The sequence below is a fragment of the Didymosphaeria variabile genome (assembly GCF_027946475.1).
Source record: "Didymosphaeria variabile strain IMI 356815 chromosome Unknown scaffold_8, whole genome shotgun sequence".
Taxonomy (NCBI): domain Eukaryota; kingdom Fungi; phylum Ascomycota; class Dothideomycetes; order Pleosporales; family Didymosphaeriaceae; genus Didymosphaeria; species Didymosphaeria variabile.
In genome coordinates, this window is record NW_026611627.1 from 2,083,918 (window position 1) to 2,108,226 (window position 24,309).

The 24,309-nt window shown below is 53.5% G+C and overlaps 11 protein-coding genes across 11 annotated transcripts; 6 read left to right on the forward strand and 5 right to left on the reverse strand.

Annotated features, from left to right (window-relative positions):
• Positions 1-324: 324 nt before the first annotated feature.
• On the forward strand, positions 325-1,671 carry APR1 (aspartic proteinase precursor; the record flags this gene model as incomplete). The annotated part of the gene is made up of 3 exons (XM_056219668.1): positions 325-429; positions 522-672; positions 728-1,671. 3 exons carry the CDS (start codon positions 325-327, stop codon positions 1,669-1,671), a joined length of 1,200 nt encoding a protein of 399 aa, XP_056066795.1.
• An 813-nt stretch (positions 1,672-2,484) lies between these two features.
• ATG26 (Sterol 3-beta-glucosyltransferase) lies at positions 2,485-7,079 on the forward strand (the record flags this gene model as incomplete). Its single annotated transcript, XM_056219669.1, has 6 exons — positions 2,485-3,226; positions 3,272-3,369; positions 3,418-3,858; positions 3,912-5,090; positions 5,138-6,742; positions 6,795-7,079. 6 exons carry the CDS (start codon positions 2,485-2,487, stop codon positions 7,077-7,079), a joined length of 4,350 nt encoding a protein of 1,449 aa, XP_056066796.1.
• Positions 7,080-7,880: 801 nt separating this feature from the next.
• On the forward strand, positions 7,881-10,458 carry fcp1 (CTD phosphatase Fcp1; the record flags this gene model as incomplete). Its single annotated transcript, XM_056219670.1, has 3 exons — positions 7,881-8,158; positions 8,209-9,615; positions 9,663-10,458. The coding sequence occupies 3 exons, from the start codon at positions 7,881-7,883 to the stop codon at positions 10,456-10,458; spliced, it is 2,481 nt and encodes an 826-aa protein (XP_056066797.1).
• An 814-nt stretch (positions 10,459-11,272) lies between these two features.
• AVO2 (Target of rapamycin complex 2 subunit avo2) lies at positions 11,273-12,020 on the reverse strand (the record flags this gene model as incomplete). Its single annotated transcript, XM_056219671.1, has 4 exons — positions 11,273-11,476; positions 11,535-11,702; positions 11,771-11,947; positions 12,000-12,020. 4 exons carry the CDS (start codon positions 12,018-12,020, stop codon positions 11,273-11,275), a joined length of 570 nt encoding a protein of 189 aa, XP_056066798.1.
• A 541-nt stretch (positions 12,021-12,561) lies between these two features.
• On the reverse strand, positions 12,562-14,396 carry RPN3 (26S proteasome non-ATPase regulatory subunit; the record flags this gene model as incomplete). Its single annotated transcript, XM_056219672.1, has 3 exons — positions 12,562-13,692; positions 13,853-14,160; positions 14,318-14,396. 3 exons carry the CDS (start codon positions 14,394-14,396, stop codon positions 12,562-12,564), a joined length of 1,518 nt encoding a protein of 505 aa, XP_056066799.1.
• Positions 14,397-14,649: 253 nt separating this feature from the next.
• Positions 14,650-15,168, forward strand: N0V89_010934 (uncharacterized protein; the record flags this gene model as incomplete). The annotated part of the gene is made up of 2 exons (XM_056219673.1): positions 14,650-14,714; positions 14,760-15,168. The coding sequence occupies 2 exons, from the start codon at positions 14,650-14,652 to the stop codon at positions 15,166-15,168; spliced, it is 474 nt and encodes a 157-aa protein (XP_056066800.1).
• Positions 15,169-15,987: 819 nt separating this feature from the next.
• On the reverse strand, positions 15,988-16,655 carry N0V89_010935 (uncharacterized protein; the record flags this gene model as incomplete). The annotated part of the gene is made up of 2 exons (XM_056219674.1): positions 15,988-16,404; positions 16,458-16,655. The coding sequence occupies 2 exons, from the start codon at positions 16,653-16,655 to the stop codon at positions 15,988-15,990; spliced, it is 615 nt and encodes a 204-aa protein (XP_056066801.1).
• Positions 16,656-17,402: 747 nt separating this feature from the next.
• BFR1 (multicopy suppressor of BFA (Brefeldin A)) lies at positions 17,403-19,359 on the reverse strand (the record flags this gene model as incomplete). Its single annotated transcript, XM_056219675.1, has 3 exons — positions 17,403-17,621; positions 17,881-19,026; positions 19,210-19,359. The coding sequence occupies 3 exons, from the start codon at positions 19,357-19,359 to the stop codon at positions 17,403-17,405; spliced, it is 1,515 nt and encodes a 504-aa protein (XP_056066802.1).
• A 217-nt stretch (positions 19,360-19,576) lies between these two features.
• On the forward strand, positions 19,577-20,521 carry HEM4 (uroporphyrinogen-III synthase; the record flags this gene model as incomplete). Its single annotated transcript, XM_056219676.1, has 1 exon — positions 19,577-20,521. One exon carries the CDS (start codon positions 19,577-19,579, stop codon positions 20,519-20,521), a length of 945 nt encoding a protein of 314 aa, XP_056066803.1.
• A 452-nt stretch (positions 20,522-20,973) lies between these two features.
• N0V89_010938 (uncharacterized protein) lies at positions 20,974-22,404 on the forward strand (the record flags this gene model as incomplete). Its single annotated transcript, XM_056219677.1, has 3 exons — positions 20,974-21,436; positions 21,667-22,075; positions 22,125-22,404. 3 exons carry the CDS (start codon positions 20,974-20,976, stop codon positions 22,402-22,404), a joined length of 1,152 nt encoding a protein of 383 aa, XP_056066804.1.
• Positions 22,405-22,810: 406 nt separating this feature from the next.
• Positions 22,811-23,624, reverse strand: N0V89_010939 (uncharacterized protein; the record flags this gene model as incomplete). Its single annotated transcript, XM_056219678.1, has 2 exons — positions 22,811-23,482; positions 23,535-23,624. The coding sequence occupies 2 exons, from the start codon at positions 23,622-23,624 to the stop codon at positions 22,811-22,813; spliced, it is 762 nt and encodes a 253-aa protein (XP_056066805.1).
• Positions 23,625-24,309: the final 685 nt, after the last annotated feature.

The following is a 24,309-nucleotide window of genomic DNA, read 5'->3' on the forward strand; positions in this document are numbered from 1 at the left end:
GTGAATTGTCAATGCAACCGCAAGACAGCTGCCCTCGTTACTATCATTGATGCACGACGCTGGGTGCGCGCATAGTGCTTCCATGGTTCTTCGTCCGCAGCACGCAGGTACGGGTCCCTCGCAGCTAGTGTTTGGACTAATCCAAAAGTGGATGGTGCACGTGCGGCACCGTCATCGCCGCCCCAGCCACCATTAGGCTGCACCTTCAAGCTTCCCGGAGCTCCAGACATCACTCTACCATCACAACACAGCTTCATAAAGGAGCTTTTCTTCGATCGTCGTCGTCACTATATCTGTTGAGGCGCTTGCCTACCCGTCGTCTTCATGAAGACCTCCATTCTCCTCGCTGCGGGCTCGCTGATGGGCGCCGCAAGCGGCGCTGGCGTGCACAAGATGAAGCTCAAGAAGGTGCCTCTATCGGAGCAGCTCGTAAGTCATCATCGCATCGACCGGATCTAGCTCGCACCCGATTGCAAGATTGATCAAGGCGCCCTTTGCACCGCTCGTGCTAACCGTCGCAGCAATACGCCAACTTCCAAGAGCAGGCGAAGGCTCTCGGACAGAAATACATGGGCATCAAGGCCGAGACGCACGCTGAGCAGGTCTTCAAGGCGCCTTACGTCGCTGATGGAACGCACCCGGTGCCCATCACCAACTTCTTGAACGCACAGTGTATGTACCTTGTTAGCTTATCAGCAACCCCCGAGCAGCTCCTGACGAACCGCAGACTTCTCCGAAGTTTCTCTCGGTACGCCTCCGCAAGACTTCAAGGTCATCCTCGACACTGGAAGCTCCAACCTTTGGGTTCCGTCGTCTGAATGCAGCTCGATCGCTTGCTACCTGCACACCAAGTATGACTCGTCGGCATCGTCCACCTACAAGAAGAACGGCTCTTCGTTCGAGATCCGCTACGGATCGGGCTCGCTCAGCGGTTTCGTGTCCCAGGACACCTTCCAGATCGGCGATCTGAAGGTCAAGAACCAGGACTTTGCTGAGGCTACCTCCGAGCCTGGTCTTGCTTTCGCCTTCGGCAGGTTCGATGGCATTCTGGGCTTGGGTTACGACACCATCAGTGTTAACAAGATCGTCCCACCATTCTACAATATGTTGGACCAGGGCTTGCTGGATGAGCCCGTTTTCGCCTTCTACCTCGGAGATACCAACGACGAGGGCTCCGAATCCGAGGCAATCTTCGGTGGTGTCAATCCGGACCACTACAGCGGCAAGCTCACCAAGATCCCCTTGAGGCGCAAGGCCTACTGGGAGGTCGACCTCGACGCGATCACCTTCGGTGACGAGACCGCTGAGATGGACAACACTGGTGTCATCCTCGACACCGGTACCTCTCTCATCGCTCTGCCTTCCACCATTGCTGAGCTTCTGAACAAGGAGATAGGCGCGAAGAAGTCTTTCAACGGACAGTACACGGTTGAGTGCGACAAGGTTGCCAGTCTGCCCGACCTTACCTTCACGCTCACTGGCCACAACTTCACTATCGGCCCTCACGACTACGTTCTCGAGGTACAGGGCTCTTGCATTTCTGCATTCATGGGCATGGACTTTCCGGAGCCTGTCGGTCCTCTCGCCATTCTCGGAGACGCCTTCCTCAGGAGGTGGTACTCTGTATACGACCTCGGCAACAGCGCCGTCGGTCTTGCCAAGGCGAAGTAAGGTGTACCATGCTTGGGATAAATTGTAAGGTCGCCTTGGGATAGGAACGATGGACGATGGAGTTGGAAGGTTGTAAATGGCAACGCTGGGCTGAGGCTGTGGTATCATAATGAGCGTTATTGATCTCCTTTGTCTATGGTATTGCTGCAGTCATGTACAGATATCCAGAATAAACTCCGAGCTGAGCAACGAATCTTCGAAAGTACCGCAATCCGTTTGCCACGACCAGCTTCAGATGTTCGTCTTCCATGTGCACTGTTGAGCCGTTGCTGTCCGGGGTAGCGCTAGACGATCGGCGCCCGAGGCGCACGCGATTTGGTCCCGTTATCGATAGCTTAGGCTGACGTATCTGGCGTGTGCTTTGGCGTGGCCGACGGGAGCTGGTTCAGATGTCGAAAGGAGCCAAACAACTAATGTCATGAATGCCGTGAATAAACCAAGGGTGACCGTTGGCGGCCTGTGTGCGCGTGTGAGACAATTGCCATGCATCATTGGTGCCTTCTGACTGCATGTTGGAGCTTATCAAGGTGGGCACATGCGGGTTACAAGGCAACGCCGCTAAATCGAGACGAACGTCAGGTGAATCTGTGGCCCAGCGCGTCTGCTGCTCGACTCGCGTCGCCAACATGTAACAACCCACGTTGTCGCTGCCCCAAGCAGATGTACCGCTTGATCTCAGACCAGCTTGGTGTTCTCCAAGCGTTGTTGTGCAGCCACCCTTTGAGCGCGACACCCTAACCCGATCATCCTCCGCCTCCGTCACAACCGCTTTCTCTGTCCATCGAATCGCGAGCACCGCACCCTTTACGCATCATGGCTGCTGATGAACGGTCAAGAGAGCGGCCTGTCCGCAAGCTCACAAAGAAGCGCAAGGACTCACGGCGTGTGTCCTTGGACATCCCAGAGCGATTTAAAGATGCCGGCGATGCGGACGAGGATGTCGCGGCACCGAAGCATATCAACGCAATATCCATGCACCAGTCTATATTTTCCATGATTTCACGAGCCGGTCATCACTCGCAGACGGATCTTGGCCTCACAGAGGAGGTGGACTCGGGTGACAGCGACAATGAGGCAAGGCGGAATATCAAGTATGGCAGTTTGGATGGTGCAGCGAGGATGAGCCGCCTGAGCTCGATCCACGATTTTCACAGCCCGCTTGAAGAGGTGGAAGAGGACAAACCGCTGAAGAGCAAGCACCGGAGGGCCCTCTCGGAGCACAAATTGCTGCGTTCGCTGCCCAAGCTGAAGATGTTAGGCAGAAAGGATTCCAAGTCGGAGGCCCAAGCAGCCGACCCAATGTCTTCGTCGCAGTTCTTGCCCTCGCGTCCATCGGAAGATGAACCATCCTCATCATCTCGAGACGAATCCCTGGTCACTACCAAGCCCAGGACGGTATCCGGACAAGACTTGCGTTCTGAAAAGCGTCGCGGCTTAGACCGCAAGAGCAGGCACATAGGAACAATGAGCGGGCACAAGGGCAAAACAACTGTTTCGCTTGCAAACCGCTTGCAGCAGATCTTTGAGTTCGAAGATTTGGAGGAAGTCATTTCAGGTTTGTCAAACAGAAGACCAGGTGGAACCTGGCTAATTCGTACAGAATACCCCTGCTGGCTGTTGCAAAGCATTCTGCTCCAGGGCTACATGTATATCACCCAGAAGCACATCTGCTTCTATGCATATATACCAAAGAAGCATGTATGTGCTCACATTCTAATTCTTTGTATCAAGCTTACTTGGGCACAGCACGATGTTAGTAAGACCGGCTATCTCTCGAAACGCGGCCGGTCGAAATATAACCGATACTGGTTCGTATTGAGAGGCGACGTTTTAGCTTACTACACCAACCCCACAGAGTTGTACTTTCCCCGCAACCGCATCAACTTGCAATATGCAATATCTGCCGAGATCCTGGATGGCAAAGACAAGCACAAGGACGAAACCACCTTCGTAGTGACCACAGACGAGAAGACCTTCCAGTTCAAGGCTGATAGTGCGGTGAGCGCGAAAGAGTGGGTAAGGTCTATACAAAAGGTCATATTCCGAACGCACAATGAGGGCAATAGCGTGAAAATCTCCCTGCCCATTCGAAACGTTCTCGAGATTGAAGAGAGTACCATTCTCGATTTCGCCGAGACGGTGAAAATTCGTGTGATTGACAATGATGAAACATACGCGATAGACGAGGTAAGTGCCCCTTCTCCTTACTATTGATCAAGTCCCAAGCTAACAAGCGACAGTACTTCTTTTCCTTCTTCAGCCAGGGTCAGGATGCTCTGAATGTTCTCCGTATCATGATCAATGACAACGAACACCACCAGACAGCGCAGCAGCAGGGTGACCAAAGCGCGACAATACCAACCGTCCTGGATCTTCCCAGTAACCATAATGCAGGCACAGCTCACGACAGTCCCAGCCACGCACCGTATATAGAAGAAAATGTGAGAGCAACCTTATCGCCATTGCCTGGTCCTGCTGTTGGGCGTTCAAGCATGAGCGCAGATTCTCGATCTAGTCTGGATGTGCGAAGGAGCCTGGACGTGCGACGTAGTATGGACGCAAGCCGCTCTCTTCGACGACCTAGTCATGAGGCTCGCCGCAGCTTCAGCGGCAATCGTTACGATAAACAGTCGAAGGGCCGACCGGGCGATAAGTCGCCGTTGTCGCCCAGACTGCAAGATACTTCAGATTCGGCTCCGAATTCTGTAGATCCAGGTAACGAATCATCAGCCCACGTACAATCCATGGACGAGAGCAATGCGTCTGCAAGTCAAATCCTCGACCGCTCAGATGTATTTCGCGCCCCAACAATTCACACTGGCCAAGCCACTACGTCTGAAAGAATTGATGATCTCGCACGAGATTCACAGGATACGACGCGTTCGTCAGGTAGGCGACACTTTCACTCGAAGCCATCGCGCCATTTGAGCAAACACACTAGCGGCACAGGCCCCGCGCAGACAGGCATACATAAATCCGACATCGAGAACGACCCAGAGGCGACGACCACACGCTTGTCTACTTCGTCAACTGCACTCCAAGACATCGCGTCATATCCACTTCAAAAAGCTGCCGGCTTAGCAGGTTTCTTACGCACCCGGTCAAAGAAGATGGGTACCCTACTTTCTACCGAGTCCATGGGGTACTACGAGAAGGTATCTGGGATGCTAGCCGGCGGTCGAAAACACTACAATGTGGCGGACGGACTGCAGCCCAACGACCGGGTGCACGATCCTGAAGAAGACGGGGATGCTGCTAAGGCAGCGCAGCACTTTCAGGAGCACTTCGCCTTGCCCAATGAACAACTTCAGTCTTCTTACTTTGCTTACCTGCAACGCATCCTTCCCAATTACGGGAAAATTTACATCAGCGATCGCTCCTTCTGTTTCCGAAGTCTTGTGCCTACTGTGAAGACCAAGGTACGTAACGCCTTGCGTTGGCTTTGTGACTTGACTTACTCGTGTAGATCATTCTGCCAATGCGGGACATCGAAACGATCAACAAGGAAAAGGGCTTCAGGATGGGCTATCACGGACTGGTTGTCGTTATTCGAGGGCACGAAGAGCTTTTCTTTGAATTTGCCAAAGCCGAACATCGCGACGAGTGCGCCATCTCGATTTTGCGCATCCTGGAGAGCACCAAGTACATCGAAGAAGAGCAATCATCTGATGGTGTGGACAGCGAGGATGAAGCGGCCAAGGCGGAGCATGACCTGCTCCAGGCAGCACGGGATACCGCCGAGGGGGACGTTAATATACCGACTACACCCGTAGCAGAGCTTGATCGCATCCCGCTCATTTTCGACGACCCATTAGCTTCGATCGTGGACTTTAAGCCGTCCGAGCCTTTGAATATAGTCTGCCTGACGATTGGATCCCGTGGCGATGTTCAACCTTACATCTCCCTCTGCAAAGCACTAATCAAGGAGGGGCATCAACCCACCATCGCCACCCACGCCATGTTCGAAGATTGGGTTAAAAAACATGGCATTGGCTTCGCCCCCGTAGCTGGTGATCCTGCCGAGCTCATGCGCATCTGCGTACAGCACGGGATGTTTTCTTACGGGTTTCTCAAAGAGACAAACTCGACGTTCCGGGGTTGGCTAGACGAGTTGTGCGATACAGCTTGGAAAGCATGTCAGGGGGCCGATGTTCTTATCGAGAGTCCATCCGCCATGGTTGGAATCCACATCGCCGAAGCTCTGAAGATCCCATACTTCCGGGCCTTCACGATGCCCTGGACACGGACTCGAGCCTATCCACATGCCTTTGCAGTAGGACCGAACAAGATGGGCGGCGCTTGGAATAGTATGACATATCTGACCATCGACAAGGTATTCTGGGTTGCGATTGCCGGCCAGATGAACAGGTGGCGTCGGGAACAGCTCAAGCTGCGTACCACGTCGCAGGCCAGGATGCAGGCGAATCAGCGACCATTCCTATATAACTTCAGCCCGCATGTTGTGCCCCCGCCATGCGACTGGCCCGACTGGATCCGCGTCACCGGATACTGGTTCCTGGATGAGGCCGACAAGTACGAGCCGCCAGACGACCTGCGTCAATTCATCGAGAAGGCCCGAGGCGACGAGAAAAAGCTGGTCTACATCGGATTTGGATCCATTGTAATTCAAGATCCGGCTGCTCTCACTAGGACCATAATCGAAGCGGTACAGCTCGCAGATGTTCGCTGTGTCCTCTCCAAAGGTTGGTCAGACAAATGGCAGGGTGACAAGGCTACCTCCAAGGCGGCATCTGAAGCCGAAATTCCACTTCCGCCTGAAATTTTCAGGATCGACGCTGCGCCGCATGACTGGTTGTTCAAGCAAATGGACGCCGTTGTTCACCACGGCGGCTCGGGCACTACTGGGGCAAGTCTTCGAGCAGGAAAGCCGACTATCATCAAGCCTTTTTTCGGAGATCAATTCTTTTTTGCCACGCGCGTGGAAGACCTTGGTGTAGGTACGTACCTGAAAAGGATCAACACCAAGATGCTGGGCAAAGCATTGTGGGAGGCAACCAACAGCGAACGGATGAAGGTCAAGGCCAGGATCCTTGGGAACAAGATCCGGAAGGTAAGGGTGCGCCCCCTCTCATGCAGTCTTGGTTCTAACATGTCTGCAACAGGAGAACGGTACCCAGGTCGCCATACAAACGATCTACCGCGAGCTTGACCGAGCCAAAGCTCTGTCTTGTCGGCAGACCGAACGAGCAGAGGAGGAGGACCACTTTGGTGAGGTGGACGCCGACTGGACTCTGATTGACGATGAGGGCGACGTGCAAGACCTTGACCTTCCTCTCGAAGCCATGTCTGGGATGCATGAGCAAGTCACGGATGGGTCGGAGACGGGACCGGCAACTTTGGCGCTGGGCGGCATGGTCATGTCGTCGCAACAGCACCAGGCTGACTAGGAGCCGTGTGTGCTCCCCTTTGAGTTCTTTGCAGCGTTTTTCGCTGTTTCTATTAGACTGTTGATCTGTAACATGGGCGTCTGGTATGCACAGGCTGCCGGTGCAAGGCGGGCATTTCACAGAGGGACCGGTTTTGCATGGTTTGAGCGCGGAGTTGCATAATAGGAGGCTCGATTGACACGAGGATACTTTGAGACGAATGCGCAGGTTGCTTGCCTTTGCCAGTTCTGCTCAGCTGCGGTGAATGCCTCGGGTGCCCGCAGCTTGCTTGATACGTCAGATGGGGTGCGGGCGGTCGCGGTTGCCTTGGAGCCATTCTCTTTCGACTCGACCACGCCTCGTCGCCCAGCGTGTGTCTCTTACTCGCTAGCTATGCGACAGATGCTCCTTTGTCTGCATGCTGAAAGCCGTCGAGGGCGTCGCGTGCCAAAGACGCTGATGGACTAGCCTAGGCGGCCCGCTAGGATGGCTGCAGGCCAGGGGTCTCCGGCCCAACTACAAAAGGAACTGACGCCCCTCTTTCCAAGCTGCACAAAGCTTTTGGTGCGCTGCGGGAGCCGCATTGCCCACCACAACCCACCGTCCCTCGACCGTCGCGTCGCCCCCACGCGCATCCACGCACCCGCCCATCTGCTTCTCTGGCTGCACTCGGCTGCGCGGGCGCCCGTTAGCTAGCTGTGCATCATTGCTCGCTTCGCTACAAGCCCCAAGCTCCTGCGTCCGAGCTCCTCCACTCCAACCTCAGAGCTCCCGCGTACCGAATGCGCCGCCATCCATCGTTAGCCCACGCAGCTCGTCGCCATGGATTCGGACACGCACACCGAGCCCATGAAGATAGGCGCGCCCAATGGCCTGCACTATCCCATCACCGTCACCGACATTGCCAAGCAGCAGGGCGACGACGTCGCCCGCTTCCAACCGCTCTTCCACTACTCGTTCGAGAGCCTCCGGGAAGAGACGAACAAATGGGGCGACACCAAAGAAGTTCTGCATAAATTCTTCGCCAGCTTCGAGGCTCCGGTAGACGGTCAGATTGAGACATGGCACATCAAGAAGGATCAGGTGGTATCCAGACCAGGGTAGGCCCCGCGTCATTCCCTCCCCTCGACCACTTCTAACAAGTTGCTAGCACCCTCCTGCTTGAGATTACAGAGCCATGCACCCACGAAGAGCAGTTCGGAGGCTTGTGCACCATGTGCGGCAAGGACATGACCGAGGTCAACTACCTGACCGAGAAGCTCGACATCACCCGCGCAACCGTCAACATGACGCACGACAACACTGCACTGCTTGTCAGCCACAAGGAAGCTAGGAAGGCCGAAGAAGCTGCAAAAACGCGCCTGCTCGAAGCGAAGAAGCTGACCCTGATTGTCGATCTCGACCAGACCGTCATCCACACAACCTGCGAGCGCACAATCGCCGAGTGGAAGGACGACCCGACGAATCCGAACTACAAGTTTGTCAAAGATGTCGAGGGCTTCCAGCTGGCCGACGACAACGTTGCCCACATTGCCGCGAACTGGTACTACGTCAAGAAACGCCCAGGGCTAAAGGACTTCTTTGATAACATGTCTCAGCTGTACGAGATGCATATCTATACAATGGCAACCCGCGCTTATGCGCAGGCTGTGGCCAAGATAATCGATCCGGACCGCAAATACTTTGGCGATCGCATCTTGAGCCGCGACGAGAACGGTACAGACAAGGCCAAGAGTTTGCATCGGTTGTTCCCAAATAACCCTGGCATGGTGGTCATCATCGACGACAGAGCGGATGTTTGGAATTACAGCCCTTATCTAGTCCGCGTTCCGGTGTTCAACTTCTTCCCCGGTGCGGGTGACATCAATGCTAGCTTCTTGCCCAAGCAGCTAGAGGTACCTGCTCCTGCGACCGCTCCTGCGACCACTCCCAAAGACAGGGTCGAAAATAAAGCCAGAGTTGATTCTGAAGGGATTCCTTTTTCTGTTGCCGGGAAACCCCTCCCACCTAAACCTGTGAATTCAGATTCGGGAGACACAACAAACGGGGTCGAAAATGATCTGGAAGAGCGAATGATCGCTATGGGCGCTGGAGAAAGTCAAGAAGCTCTCGAAGAGCGTGTGAGAGAACAAGAGAAAATCATTGTTGCTCAACAAACTGAGCGACCCTTATTGCAACAACAGCTTACGCTTGAGAAAGAAGATGACGAGGAGGAAGCCGCGAGATCCGACATTCCCGAGCATAGCGAGATACAGTCCACTGAACACCACAAACACCACCGTGCTATATTAAACAATAGCGACGATGGCTTGGAAGTCGTTGAAAAGAACTTGCGGCGCGTGTATGAGGCATTCTATGATGAATACCAGAGGTCAATAGTGAAGCCTAGAGGTAGTCGCGTTGCCGAGCTCAAGGGGGAGAAAAGCCCCAGGAAACCGCGTCTCGAGGGGATGGTGCCTGACATCGCCTACATTATGCCACGCATCAAAAGTGAGACTCTTGCTACATGCGTCATTGTATTCTCCGGCATAATACCGCTAGGCATGGATGTTGAAACGTAAGTGAATCAGATCTCACAACTGTCTTAAAGCTAACAACAACAAGCTCCGACTTCGCGCTGTGGGTCAAGAGTTTCGGTGCGCAGATAGCTCTCAACGTTGACAAACGAACGACACATGTCATCGCGAACCCAGACCGGAAGACATCGAAAGTGAAAAAGGCAGCGCGGATCCTTCACGATGGAGGCAACATACAGATTGTGACAATCCAATGGATGACCGAATGCTGTACCCGATGGGAACACGTTGAGGAAGAGGCCTACTACATCGATGTGGATGATGAGCGTGGGACCCCAGCGCCTGCAGAAGAGCTGGAAGAGGAAGAAAGCATCAATGGGACCGACGAAGATGATGCCAAGTCGCCATTATCTATATTCGACATGCCCAATGACGACTGGGACGCAATACAAGCGGAGATCGAGGAGTTCGAGAATGAATCGGACTCCGAAGGTTCTCGGGCCTCCGACTCAGAAAGCGTACATTCCACAAACAGCGCAAACACAGAGGCCAACGGTACCAAAGCCGTCCGGCGGAAGAGGAAGAGGGGCACGGAGTCTGATGCTGAGTTGGAGGCAGGGGACAGCGATTCTAGCGTCAACAGTACGTCCAGGTTGCAGAAACGAAAAAGGCGCACCATGGAACGAGTCACGTCGCTGACGAATGTGGTCAACGCAGACAAAGAGTCTTCGGGCCTGCCTAGTCCCGAGACGACGGGACCTGAAGAAGACCAAGGTGATGAATTTGATCCCCAGGGCGGAGGTACGGACCTCGCCGGGGACAATGACCAAGATCTGGAAGATGATATGTTGGCTCAGTTCAACGCTGGATTTGAGGACGACTAGTCTCCATATGATTCTGTTCCAAATTTTCGCCGCTTTCGAAGTCATCGTTTAGGCTTGGATCTTCTGCATAGCGAGGGGTGTTTGGGCATCACGGCGTTTGTTTTGATTGTTCATTGTCATTTGATTTCGTCAGATTGGGCTTCATTTGGGTGGGATATTTTATGCCTCATGGCGCTTCATTGGGTGGGCATCAGCGATTGAGTCGGACTGCCTGCATCCCAGGCTGAACATTTATGATCTTAGGTAGGTGGTCGACGTGCAGTTGATCGGACAGGACAATGGAATCTGATACCCGTTCTTCATGTTCTGTGCTCGCTAGACACTTGCCGATGCTGCTACTGTACAGGCTATCAAGAGGAGATCACTCGTACACGCCTCACAGCTCCAGAGCTCTATACGAAGACCCCCTAGCCTTGAGCAACTCCTAAACGCCCTATATCCAGATATACAACGCCGCAAATCAATATTCTCATGATGATTCGCCGCTCTCCGCCCTCGGCCTGTTGCCACCAGACTGTGTGAACGGCCACGGTCCGGCTCTAACACCTTCCGTAGGCGTCATAGCCCTCCTCCTCTCCAGTGGGCTCCAATCCATAAGACCCGCAATCGTCGCATCATCTCTCGCTCTCTGTCTCTCTCCACCCACATCTACACCTACTGTCTCCTGGTCAGTCACCAGCCTCACGCCCGCCGTCCTCTGCTTCTCGCGCTCCTTCTCCAGTCTCTTACCCTCAGCCTTCTTCTTCTCGAATTCGATGATCAGCGTCTTGAAGTATGCTTCTGCTGCGGGCGTCGCGGAGTAGTGGACGGGGGTTCAGGAGTAAGCGTTTGAGGCAAGCGGATTGGCGCCATACTGGAGGAGCATGCGGAGCGCTTTGAGTTCGCCGGCAGCGGAGGCGTGATGCAGCGCCGTGTTGCCGACGTGGTCGTAGGAGGTGAGGATCTGGGGTGCGTGGAGGAGTAACGTAGGGATGAGGTGAAGGGTGCCTGTGCCGCTTTTGCAGGCAAGCATGAGCTGCTTGGGTTTTAGCTAGGATGTGCGGTACTAAAGGGATGGATGAGAGGGTAACACGTACGGCGTCCAGCCCAGTTCTGTTCTGCCACGCAATACATCCTGGAAACCGCTTTGCCAGCATCACGCCGACTTCTTCCTTGCCTGCCATGGCTGCCAGCATGAGCGGCGTCTCGAGCTCGTTGTTGCGGCTGACAAGCTCGTTTTCGTGGCCGGCTCCAACAAGGAATTCCTGTCATCACACTCGTATAAGCTCCTGCCTCCCCCTCGGGAACGATAGGCCACGAAGGCATGACGTACCGCAATCGCGGTGAATCCATTCTTCGCCGCGAGATGCAAGCTTGTATTACTCTTGTCGTCGAAGTCCGGGTTCTGTAGGTACAAGGGGTTGTTGCGCACGATGCGCTTCACAAGGTCGAGGTCGTTGAGAAGGATAGCACGGCGCAGACGTCGCGGTACATCAATCCTATAGACAATCTGTTAGTCTGATCCTTCCTCAGATTAGCAGGCTAGTTTAAGTAGGACTTACATGTTGGTAAGCGCGAAGCATGTTTAAAGGCGCGAATATAGCATTTTTTGCACTGTTATATGCTACTGTTATCTGTTGATGCGGGGACTATGGGTGGTGACGCGGGGCGGAGCTTCATTCACGGAGATTTACGGATGAGGCTAGTGCGCCATGTGCTTGATCTGCGTTCGGCAGACTTGGCGTTTTAGCTTGGGATGTCCACATTCCAATGTCTCATTATATTACCGAGAATGTTGTAAAGGCATTACAGAAGGAAACATTATGGCCTGCAAGGAAGAGGACCCAAGAGATAGCTTGCTGGAAACGATGTCCTGCATCACACCGACCGTAAAGATTGCTGCAAGCATGCTAAAGTGCATGGGAACCAGCTGGACTAGCTGGATGTTATTGACGAATTACAAGCGAGAGCTACGCAGGCATTGTAAATTTCAGTACTCGTGATAACATGCTTCATTATGCTTGCTGCTTCAGCAGGCCGATCCATCGATGTTCGCTAGAGACGACTATCTTACACCCAAGACAACGTTGAGTCCGAGCCGGCCAAGCGCCGCCATCTAGTCATCTACAAACCGTCAAAGTCGCCCGCCGCATCGTCATCATCAAGATCACCCTCCTGGATCTCCTTTGCAAGCTCCCGCTCCCGCTCTCTGGCCTCCTGAGCATTCTTCAACTCTAACCGATGCTGATTCATTGGGTAGCGCATCGCCTTGACACATTCGTCGTGAAGTGTCAAGCAGGCGCGAATACGCTCGTGAAATGCCTCGCCGGGCTCGCGCGTGGCGTAGATATCGCCGGCCTGCTTCGTTTGCATGAAGCCCTTCTCGTGATCAATCGAAGCCTCAATGACACCATCGCGAATCGCCTTCGCAACGATGTATTCTGCCGACTCCTCACTCTCAAGCCCGAGGCGCAGGCAGATATCTCGTAGGGAAATACGCGAGTAGGAGAGCGAGAGCACGCGGATTCCGGTTTTGATGACGTTTTGGCGGAGACGCAGGATCAAAGTGTAAGTACCATCGCGGTGGAAGGCCTTTGCGGAGTTTTGGACAATCTTCAAGAAGCTTGGTAGGTCGCCAGCGCGTACTGCCTGGACCAAGCGGAAGTATGGCTCCAGAGTACGCTCAAGACGGGGCTGGCTGAACAGCTCACGTTCTGGAATATCACCCATGAGCAACTCTACTACTATCAGGAGCTTCATCGAGGCCTGGTAGAAACCTGCCGCGACGGAGTTGGACGGTGCTTTGCGGGTAGCGCTGATCAAGTGCTCGTGTGCGTCGGTGTATGACAATTGAATGGCCCTTATGCGACCAAGATAGTAGAGATACCTGGCGACTTGGTTGTTTGGTGCATTCTCGGGGAACTGTGTCTGCGCAACGAGCAGATCGGCTTGCGTTATGTCGGCGGTGGAGAGGTAATTACGAAGGAGCAATGTGGTGACCGAAGCCTGAGTGTCCAGATCCTTTCGGAGCACGGCACTGCGGAGAGCCGCGAGCAACTTCCCTCGAATGGTAATGACCTGCGACTGTTTGGAAGGCGGTTTAGGGTCGAGCTCCTCATGGAAGAGCGAGAAGTAGAAGTACGCTTTCGCGGCTAGGGAATCCAGTGTCCGCCGGTTCAGCTCCCGAATCCTGTCTACTAGTTGAGTGGAGAATTCGGCGCCCTCTTCATAGTCTTGTTGGTCGTAAAGGTACACCTGGATAAGTCAGCTAAAAGCAAGAGAAAAGTTGCCACATGTGCAAAGCATGATCATGTCGCAGCAGATACCAAACACGTCATCCGCTGCCTCAACCACGTAGATAGCCTTGCTTGGAGCAAGACACCAACATCTCCACCCTATTCATACATGTACGTACCTGAAGTAGAATGCCTATGTAAACATCCACCTCCGGTAATGGCTCCTTGGTGCTATTCTTCAGCGCCTGCACCGCATCCTTGTGTTGGTCTGCCACAGCTTTGAGATCCTCGGCCTCCATCCCCACCGCCTGGATAAGTAGCCGCGCGGTGGGGTTCTTCGCCGAGTACGTCACAACGATGACCGTACATAGCACGCGATCGGTGAGCTTCTTTCGGAGCGACGATATTGAGCGGAGTGCTCTCAGTGTAAACCGGGTATCAAACTGGGCGACGGCGCGCTCCAGCAGGGCGAAGTTGGAGCGAATCTCTGCAACAGCCGGGTTAGTCTCCCAATGTGGTCGAGAAGCGTACGCGCGCATCGCATCCGGACAAATGCGACCGGTCTGCGGCGGCAGCCCGCCGAAGCCGCAAGCGCAGGTGAAAAGATGCATGCTGGATATTCTGCGTTGTACATGAGGGCTTACCAGAGACTGTCTTTTCCTCCACGTTCTCGGTGTTTGGCTGCTCGACCTCCGTCACGACGCCTTCCATGCTCTCCGCCATGGCTGCTGATCTGCGTCAATTCGCGGGACCGGGAGAAAGTACGGGTGGCGATCGAGAGTAGATAGAAGGAGGGGCAATGAGCAGATGTTGGGGTGATGATGCAGGTGAGGCGGGAGCTCTTTAGGTCGTAGCTGCCGGCGGCGTATCGTCGTATCGTCGGAGCGGGTTAGCGTTTCCCCGACCGTATTTACAGACCTACGCAACCAACACGCCGCATTCGAACAGTCCAGTAGATAGATCACACATGTCAGCCATGTCGCTCCTCGACGCGCACTTGGAACAGATTTCGCTCTGTGCGCAGTCCATTGCCGAGCTACCGTACGTTTCAAGCCTCTGAACCTTCACTCTTAACTCATGTACCAGGTTTCCCCCGCCGAAGATATTCACAAACGCGCTTCTCCAGTCTCACGATATTACGAGTTTGATCCGCGATACAGAATCACACGAGAGAGCGCTTTTTTCTGTCCCGCCGGCCGCTGCAGCCTCCAAAGCTCAGGAATCTGTCGGGGGTTCGAACAGACGTAACACGATATTCAACCCCACCGGCGCCGCCGCGGGTATCGCTGGAGGAGGCGCGAATGCCATGAGAGCACCCAAGAGAAACACGGCCGTTGCGGCTGTTCTGGGTAATGAGCTCGTCGAGCGAATACGACAAGGAGGTGGAGGTGGGGCTGGCAGCGGCCTTGGATACCGAGCATACGATGGCGGCAACAAGAATGACATAGATGTGGAAACACTGCTGGAGGGAGCTGAGAAGCTACTGGGCGTATAGTATGTGGTGTCGCAAGTCTAGCGTCATGTGGGGCTAATAATTGCAGTCCAATACCTGGAGCGCACGATCGAATTACCTCTATGCGTCAGCGACATAGCCGACTCGAAGCGTCGATAGACTATTATGAGTCGCGTATTGCAGAACAAACAACCCAATTGAGCAAGCTTAACCGGTCACGCGAATATGTCGATCAAGAGCCAGGGGAGGCGGAGATTGTGGCGCCTGTCATGACCGGAGAGGATCTTCGACGTGAAGAGGAAGAAGTGAGGCAACTGGAGCGGAAGAAACGGGGACTCGAGGATCAGGTGAATTCAATGGGAAGGGACATATCTGGCTTTCTGCGTTGAATGACTTGCCGTGATCTAGATGACACCTGGGCAGCGGGTAGATGAGGATACGAGAGTGTCTTGGACGCAACCTTCCCATGCGATCTCTGAAAACATGGATCGCGGAGGCCAAACTGTGCCAGAACGGTATTGCTAATATACCTATGCGCTTGGTCTCTGTATGAAAAATTCTGGATCAACACATAACAGGTGGATTATCCGAGAACTTGCGTCCATTGTGAAGAGACGAATGTCTCGGGAGTCGTCGTTGCTTACAGGCAAGTGGGCATGCCGTAACAGTTGAAGATTAGTTATACAGTAAGAGTCGCTATAGTATTTCCACCCCGGAAGTGTTGCTGAAACGTCACAGATCAAGGTTTGAGTAGTTACTATGACTGGATTTCAAGGTCTGCTCTCATGATGCATTACACATGAGACTTTCTCATTCATCTGTAGCATATGTACATGCTTCGTCTTCCCACCCATGACGCTCCTACTGAGCCTTCCATTGCGAGATCTCCGCCTCCGTAAGCTCCCGCAACTTATTCACATTAGGTGGCTGGCCTGTTGCAACACCCTTGGCCAGTTCAACAAAGCTTCCGAGCGTTGTACTGTTCGAAACAGCATACGTCGCCGTACTAGCCTTCACACGGATGATGCCAATGCGTGGATCTTCTGGGCCACCATCGTGCTTGCCGTCACCGAGATCACCGATCCAAGCCTTCAGGGCGGGTGAGTAGTGCTTCTTGACGACGTTGCGATCGGTCTCGATGGAGGCATGGCCCGAAATGGACGCCCACTCGCCGGAGTTGTTGATAAAGCCGATGTTGATGGAGGGGTGGGTCTTCAGATCATCTGTCTTGCCGGACTCGGTGTTAGTGTGGAAGAGAAGGTCGAAGCCATTGCCCTCCTGCGTTACGTTAGTACCGTAAGTCATGTCGCGTGACTACATGGGTACCATACCTTTGCTGCCAGAGCCATGGCTCTCGACGTGAGCAGATCGCTTCCCGCGGTTTGCGCAGTCATCAAGCAGATTTTTGTCTTGTCGATGAAGCTGAAGAGATCCTCGACCTTTTCCTTGAGAGAAGGATCCTGCTTGTTCTGCGAGGTGTAGGGGTCGGCGGGCTTGCTGCCCGTGTCTGCATTACTGAAGGACGACATGGATGACGACTGAGGTTTCGATGCAGGAAAAGATTGATTGGGTCTATGGAGACTACCTACAGAGCATTAGCCAGTGATTATGCAGTGAGGTTCGCTGCGCCTGACCAACAGGACTAACTCGACTGCAACTGTAGCTTGCTCGGATGCAGCGGTCCACGGTCGAAGGCAGGCGCACACGCCGAACGAGATTGTACATACCTGAGTGGAGTTGTATAATTAATCGAGCGAAGTTGTCGTGAGGGGCAGAGCGGATAAGAGCGCGAAGTCGCGTTTACTTATGATTGTTAGTCCATGACGTCAAGCTTCCGTTGTTACGTTCCACAGCTCAGGAACCCCACCTATTCTGGGGTAATCACGATCTACTACATACCATGATTGCTCTCGCAATCGTGGCACACGTTTTGGGACATGTGGGGCTTGGGAGAGTAAGACGCCCTCATACCACGTTGTGCGCACGTTATACAGCCGGCACTTTCAGGTTGAAGATTTCGAATAATGTAGTTTTATTTAGGTCTAGCCGTCTACTTCGTCATTTAGTTGTAGATTGCAGCAATCCTACAGTCCAAATAATATACCACCTGACATTGCAGCATGAATACGCTTGCGAAAGGATGAAGCAGGACCAACCAGAGGTCCGATTCGATGGGTGCTGTAAGCAATTTGCGACTTTTAGAACCCCGTTATGCTCATAGTACGGTGACTGTCCAGCTACTGGATAAAGCATAAAGATGATGGGTGCAGAGCTTCTTACGACTCGGGAGCCTCGTTGTCCTCAATCTTCGCCTTCTCGAGCTCCTCAGCCACGTCGGCTTCTGCAGCCTTCTCCTGTTGAAGTTCGGCTGCCGCCGAAACAGGGCCGCCGTTGACAGCCTGGTTCTTCTCGGCTGGCTTACGCGCACTGTCTATCACACCCTCGGCCTCCTCAGCCTCCAAGCGGTCAATTTCCTTTTGCGCTTTTGCGATGTTCTAACAGGAGGTCAGCGTGATGGTCCAACTAGCATTGTGCAGTGCGCGGCGATTCTTCTGGAAGCTCCCTGCCGGCCACATCCTCCTGCAGTACCCCAAAAAGGATAGTATAAGAAAACTGCATGCAAAGCAATGCCTAGTCTGGGCGCCGACTCGTACACAGTCTGCTTTTCCACAGTACATCGCTGGCCTACACACACCGAGTACATGTTCGCGAAGTTTCGTGGAACTTTCGATGCTCTAACGGATAGTTACGTACCTCCTTAGTCTTTGCGTCCTGCTCAGCCTTCCACTTCTCAAGCTTCTCCTTCAGCTTCTCGACGGTGGCGGGGACATCTGCCTGGCCGGACGGCGGGTTCACTCCAACCTTGGCGAGCTCATCGAGGATACCAATGTTCAGATTGAACTTCTCAGATGGAGGGGCAGCGGCTTTCCGTCCTTTTTTATTCTTCTTTCCGCTGGTACCAATAAAGTAGTTCTCTTCATCATCGCCCTTCTTAGAAAGACGGGTTCCCTTCAAACCAGAGTCGTCGACAGTCCGCTGGGCAGAAGCAGCAAACTTGCTGGTCGTTGCCGTCTCCTTCGCGGGCAGTGCCGATGGATCGAAGTAGCGTATCAAGCCCTCCGAGGCGAGGATCTCATCCTGGTATGCAGGAGCGCTGGCTTCCTCAAGACGTTTTGCAGCCATTTCCTTCCGTTTGTTGGCCTGGTACTCTGCTTGTTCCTGTCGCTTGCGCTCTTGACGGGCCTTGCGGGCCTGGAAATCATATTCAGCAAACGCGCGCTTCTGCTGGTAGTACTTGTCCTTGTGCTCCTTGATGGCTTGGAACTTAGCCTGCTGGTCCTCACGCGCCCTATCCCGAGCCTCCATGAGAGTCTTCATGTTCTTGAAAGCCCCGTCCTGCTCCGCTTTGAGCTTGTCCAGCTCATCCTGAAGCTCAGTATATTTGTTGCTGAGAGCCTTTTGCTCGGGGTCGTCGAGGAGCTTCTTCTGCTCAGCTATTTGCGCCTTGAGATCGTCGATCGACTTCTGTTGCGCGTCGAAACCCGAGAAGTTTTTGCGGGCCTTGTTGAGGTTCGTAATCTCATTGAGTGCCTTCTTCTCGTCAACGATCTTCATGCGTCCGGTGTCTACCTCCTTCTGAAGGCGCGCAATCTCGCGGTCAACATCCTCAACGCTCTTGAAGTTCACTTTGCCCTTGGCCGTCTTGAGCTCGCCGATGCGGCCCTTCAATTGCTCGTCGAGGCGCTTGATCTTGTCTAGGACGGCCGTACGCGAACTCTTTTGGCCCTGCTGCGTTTGACGGATCTTGGTGAGCTCCGCCTTGAGCTCTTGCTGGCGTACAGCGTTCGGCGAATCCTTGTTGTTAGGGCGGGCATTGTCGAGCTTTGCTTTTGCGGCGTTCTACAATGATTAGCATGTGTGTTGGCTGTATGTAGCGCCCGCAGCAGACAGGCGGTTGGAACGAATACACGCAGGAGACGTGACTCGAGCACGCGCACGCATCACAGCATTATGAAGAGTGCAACAACACCAAGAACGTGCAGAAGGACAATGCCAGAGGAAAAAGAACTGCAAACTGCTTACGAATTTGGCCTGTGAATCAGCATGGGTCTTTTCCAGTTTGTAAAGGTGGTCCTTGTAAACGGTCTCGTCGGGCTTCTCGGGGCGCACGAATTGCTGCTTCGCATCGGTCTCGCCCTTCGAGACGGCGGGAGCTGCGGCGGTGTCGGCCATGTCTGTCGCTGCCGAGATGCACTCGCGGTTGAGTGGGACTAAACGATGGATGATTGAGTGTGCGAGGCGAGGTTATGTAGGGACCCTGAACCAAGGTATTCAATATTCACCCACGAACCACGTTTCGCAGGCTTCGGCGCGGCGCACGGGCAGGGCAATTTTACCCGCAGCCCACCCCAGCGGTCTCGCCCACTTACTCGCTTACATCTGCCCCAGCATGGCCGATAAACCGCGGAACGATCAAGAGAAAATACCTTTGCTACTGCTCAAAACCAAATCTACGCCGACCGACGCCTACGACGAGTATTTTACCGCTTTGGACGACGGCAAATATGAGCCCGTCTTCGTGCCCGTCCTGGAGCACAGTTTCAAGCAAGATGCACTCAACCAAGTTCAGCAGCACATTGAAAAGGGCGACTTTGCTGGTGTCCATCCCGGCGGGCGGCCCAAGTATGGTGCTATCATCTTCACCTCTCAGCGCGCCGTGGAAGCATTCGCGCAAATCGTGGAGAACGTAAGGAACAGGAAGGATAGCCATCTTCTCGAGGCCTTGCTCCCCAAGCACATGCCACTGTACGTTGTAGGTCCGGCTACCGCACGCAGCCTGAAGTCAATCAACTTGCATTGTCCCATAGTAGGCGAAGAGACGGGGAATGGCCAGGCTCTTGCAAAATTCATACTAGACCATTACAACGAGCTATACGAGGGCGACGATAAACCTCATGTCTTGTTCCTTGTTGGTGAAAAGAGACGGGACGTCATACCGAAAACGCTCCAGTCCCCGGACCTGCCCACAGGACAGAGGTTGGTTGTGCAGGAATTGGAAATTTACGAGACCGGTGAGATGCAGTCTTTCAAGTCGAACTTCACGTCGATCTGGCAGAACAATGCAGTCTTGGGCAAGATGCGGCAGTGGGTAGTAGTCTTTTCACCTACCGGCTGTCAAGCTATGCTGGAAAGTTTGGGACTTCTGAGTCCTGGGCCGGGCAAGTCTACAGCATCGAGCGCCACCCCAAGGGACGTCTCGATTGTCACAATCGGGCCGACCACCCGCGATTACCTGATAGAAGAGTTTGGATTCACCCCAGAAGTTTGTGCCCCAAGGCCAAGCGCAGAAGGGATAGCCGAGGGCATGCAAAGCTTCCTATCGCGTTCGGGTTGATGCTCTGCTACCTGGCCGCTAAGCTTGAAAGGTGTACCAGAAGATATTATGTACCGTTGAAGATGATCAGAACACTGCAACGCAGCGAGGCTGTGAGCGAGAAGCTCAACAACAAATGATAAGCAACGTAATGGGGAGGCACTGCGCCTTGCAGTCTCGTTCCCATACGATGTATGTCCTAGAGAATCTGCATCAGTCATTCTCCATGATGTTCTCGCTGTCGTTCACAAGTGTCGTCGGCATGTCTCCCATGAATGACGTCACCGTTACCTACGCGTCACTGTCGCGTTGCAGACGGCGCGCTAGGAAGTGCAATTGTTAACCCAAACGTGGGCAAAAATTGACTTACCTCCTACATAGATACATCGCTCGTACTTTCACATCTATCTACGTTTCGTGCCGAAGCAATCGACTTCACACATCTAACGATCACTTACCTGTCGCCACCCAGTATGCCAAGTACACGAGCATCAGCGCGCAGTGGCTCCAGCCCGGAAAAGGAAAACGCGGCAGCTGGATCCAAGAGGAAGGCCGACACCAGCTCGCCCAAGGGCAGCCGCAAAGCTGCGAAGCAGACCACTATTGAAGAGTCCCTAGCAGGCGACAACACTGAAGATCCGCCCCGCAACCCTGATGTGGATACTGGGATGAAAGAAACCCCGGCCGATGATGGCGACGAGAAGCAGGGTGAAGAGCCAGCGAAGACAAATACTGAGCCCAAAGAGGAGACAGCGAGAGCCGAAAAGACCAACGAGAATAACGGTGGCGACGATACTAAACAGACAACAGCGAATGATGACCCGGTGCAGGAATCTTCCCAGCGCGAGAAGAAAATTGCGTCGAACATTCTCGAGAAGGGAATTGTGTATTTCTTCACTCGCAATCGTGTGGGCATCGAAGACTCCGACAGTGTCGGTGATCTTCAACGGACGTGGGCAAGCCCCTAGGTACCTGGATGGGTCTTCCGGGCAGAAGGAGATCTCTTCCTTGCTTGGTCAAGACAATCATATGTACCATCACCACTATTCCTGATTCACACTGATTTTGTATAGGTATTTTGTTCTCCGTCCTCTGCCCATTGGGACAAAGCTAGGTTAGCGAGAGCACCCTTCGCGTCTGATCATGTTGACTTAGACAATTTGCAGGCCAGGGAGCGCTTCCCGACCTCGAGAACAATCGCCTCCTGGCGTTGCCGAAGAAGGTCTTTCCCAAGAGTCACAACGACCGCTTCATGGCATTCGTCGAGAAGGCGAACACAACCATACAAGACCTCAAAGATAACTTCTTCAAGGGTAATGAGTACGAGACAAAGACCCAGGGTACACGCCGCGTCGAACCAGTCGCCACCGTCGCAGAAGGCGTGTACTTCATTTCCCGTACGGAAGATCGTTCAACACATCTTGTCTACGCCATTACTATTCCTTCGGAACTAGGAGAGGTGCAAGAGGACCTTGGCTTGCGATCCCAAGGCAGCTTCGTCATAAGTGTCAAGAACCCAGAGCGGCCGGGTCCGGCCTACTCAAATCTGCCGCAAGGCCCTGAATTTCCCAAGGAGTACGTCAGCACGGAAGTGTGATACCGGCATCAGAGCTGACTTCCTTAGATTCATCGAAGAATTCCGCGGTCTTGCGTGGTCTGAGGTAAAGCCGAAGTATCTCGATTACGCCAACACGCAGATCCTGCTCATCGGTGAACACACTGATAAGGCTGTTGAAGCTACCAAGAAGGATCAGAAGCATGACAAGAACACTCCCAAAGAAGAGCTCGAGAAGCTGGAGCACGAGGACGAACTGCGCGTTGAGCATCTACACGGCAACGATAGTATCTTCGACGATCTTGATATCAGCCGTAAGGAGTACTCTCAAGTTCCTACAACGTGGTAGACAGGACATCTATATCAAGGGGGAACAATACCTTGTGATGTATAAACGTGTAAGATAGCAGGAAAGGTCAAGTCATTTACAATCGGGGTTAGTGGCGAGGTTGCAGGCATTGCAGTCCTTGCCTTTTGGATGCGATAACGTGGCCACGTCCCGCGTACTGTAAACTAATCAATATATGATCAAGCATATCATGATGAAGCCTCCCCATCTTTCTTGTTGTAAGAAATATCAGATCATCCAGCACCGCGTGAAGCTCACAGGACTATATGTTGTCGATAGTTTGTGTGCCATGAGGAAAGACATTGTCTCCCTAGAACGCTCGGCACACTGATGTCGTATCTTGCAAAGTCTAAGGACGATTCATGTATAGTACCACATCGAAATGCCAAGCGACTTCTACCTGCTTTCAAATGGACGAGCCTCCATCAATGCACACGTTCAGCCCAGTCGCACTGCGACTCAATGCAAGAGTCCTAATCTGATCTGCAACATCTTCCACCGTAGCCAGTCTCTTCAGCTTCGTATTCTCAATCGCTTTCTCCCTCTTCGCAGCCGGGAACTTCAATCCCCATTCGGTCAACATCATCCCGGGACTCACGCTATTGACTCTGATTTTAGGCGCCAATATGACAGCCAAGCCTTTGGCAAGATGTATCTGCGCAGCTTTGGTGACGCTGTATGCCAAGCTGGAGCCCGACGGCTTGACACCTGCGACACTGGCTGTTGTGATGAAGGTCCCTTCGGACTCAGCCAGAGCGTCCTTTGCTGCATATGCGAGCCATAAGTGTGTTTTGACATTCATGGTGAAGCACCGGTCCCAGTCTTCATCTACGTTTGCCTCGTCTATGTTCAGGAAGTTGGTCATGCGTGTCCAGCCAGCATTTGACACAACGACGTCGAGACGACCCATGGTCTTGATTGCATCCTTCGCGAGGGTTTCCACGGACTGTTTCGAGGAGACATCGGCTTGGAGAATGTGGAAGCGCGGTAAGGATTCGCTTGGATGTGTGCTTGGGATCTTGGAAAGCTCGTCTACTAGTTCGGACGCGCGCGAGGCATTAGAGGCATAGTTTATGACCTAGAAGTGTTAGTAAGTGTGTCAAGCAGCAATCGGGAGTGGTAGAGCTTACAATGCGGAAATCAGGAGCGAGCACACGAGCTACTTGAGCTCCTAGACCAGCCGAACTGGCCGTGATGAGAGCGACTTTTTGGACTGACATGGTGATTGAACACTTTGAGAGAATTGCACAGATAGAATGGAAACGACATTCACAAGCATGCGTTTTGTAGAGCGCTCTATGTACTGTATCGTTCTGGTGCAGTAGTGGTTTGCGGGGTAGCTTCCGGTATGTACGGAATGCTTCCGCGCCGTAGTCACCATAGGTATGGTTGGTCACTGCGCGAACGCAAGTGACCAAAGGTAGGCCGTCATCGCCGTGGAAAGAACAGGTAAAGTGACATTCGGCAGAAGCGTGTCGAGCATTGGCGTCGTTGTCCCAGGATGATGCACATGTAGAAGTTAGCGAAAGACGATGCATGGATAAGACGGCAACGCCCGTTTCGTACAACAACGTGAAAGCCCCCTCGCGTCGCGTGTCCCACGAAACACAGCATGGTATCCCTGCCAGATAAACGTCGTCGGACATCCGACCGGAGACATCAAACGCTGGGCAGCGAAGCCAGCGCGCACGCGAGGGAAAGCATCCTATGTCCCGTTGTTGTCCCGTGGCCCCAAGGCCAGCACAAGCAAGGGTCCTGAAACGGTTGGACAAGAGCTTTGCGGGCGAATCACTGCAAATGGAAACTTGGCGAACGTACGGCCTGGTAGCGGCGGATGGCAAGTTTGGGGGTGAGAAGTCGCGAACGAATCTCCGCACCGGGATCTAAACGGCGTGATAAGGGTGA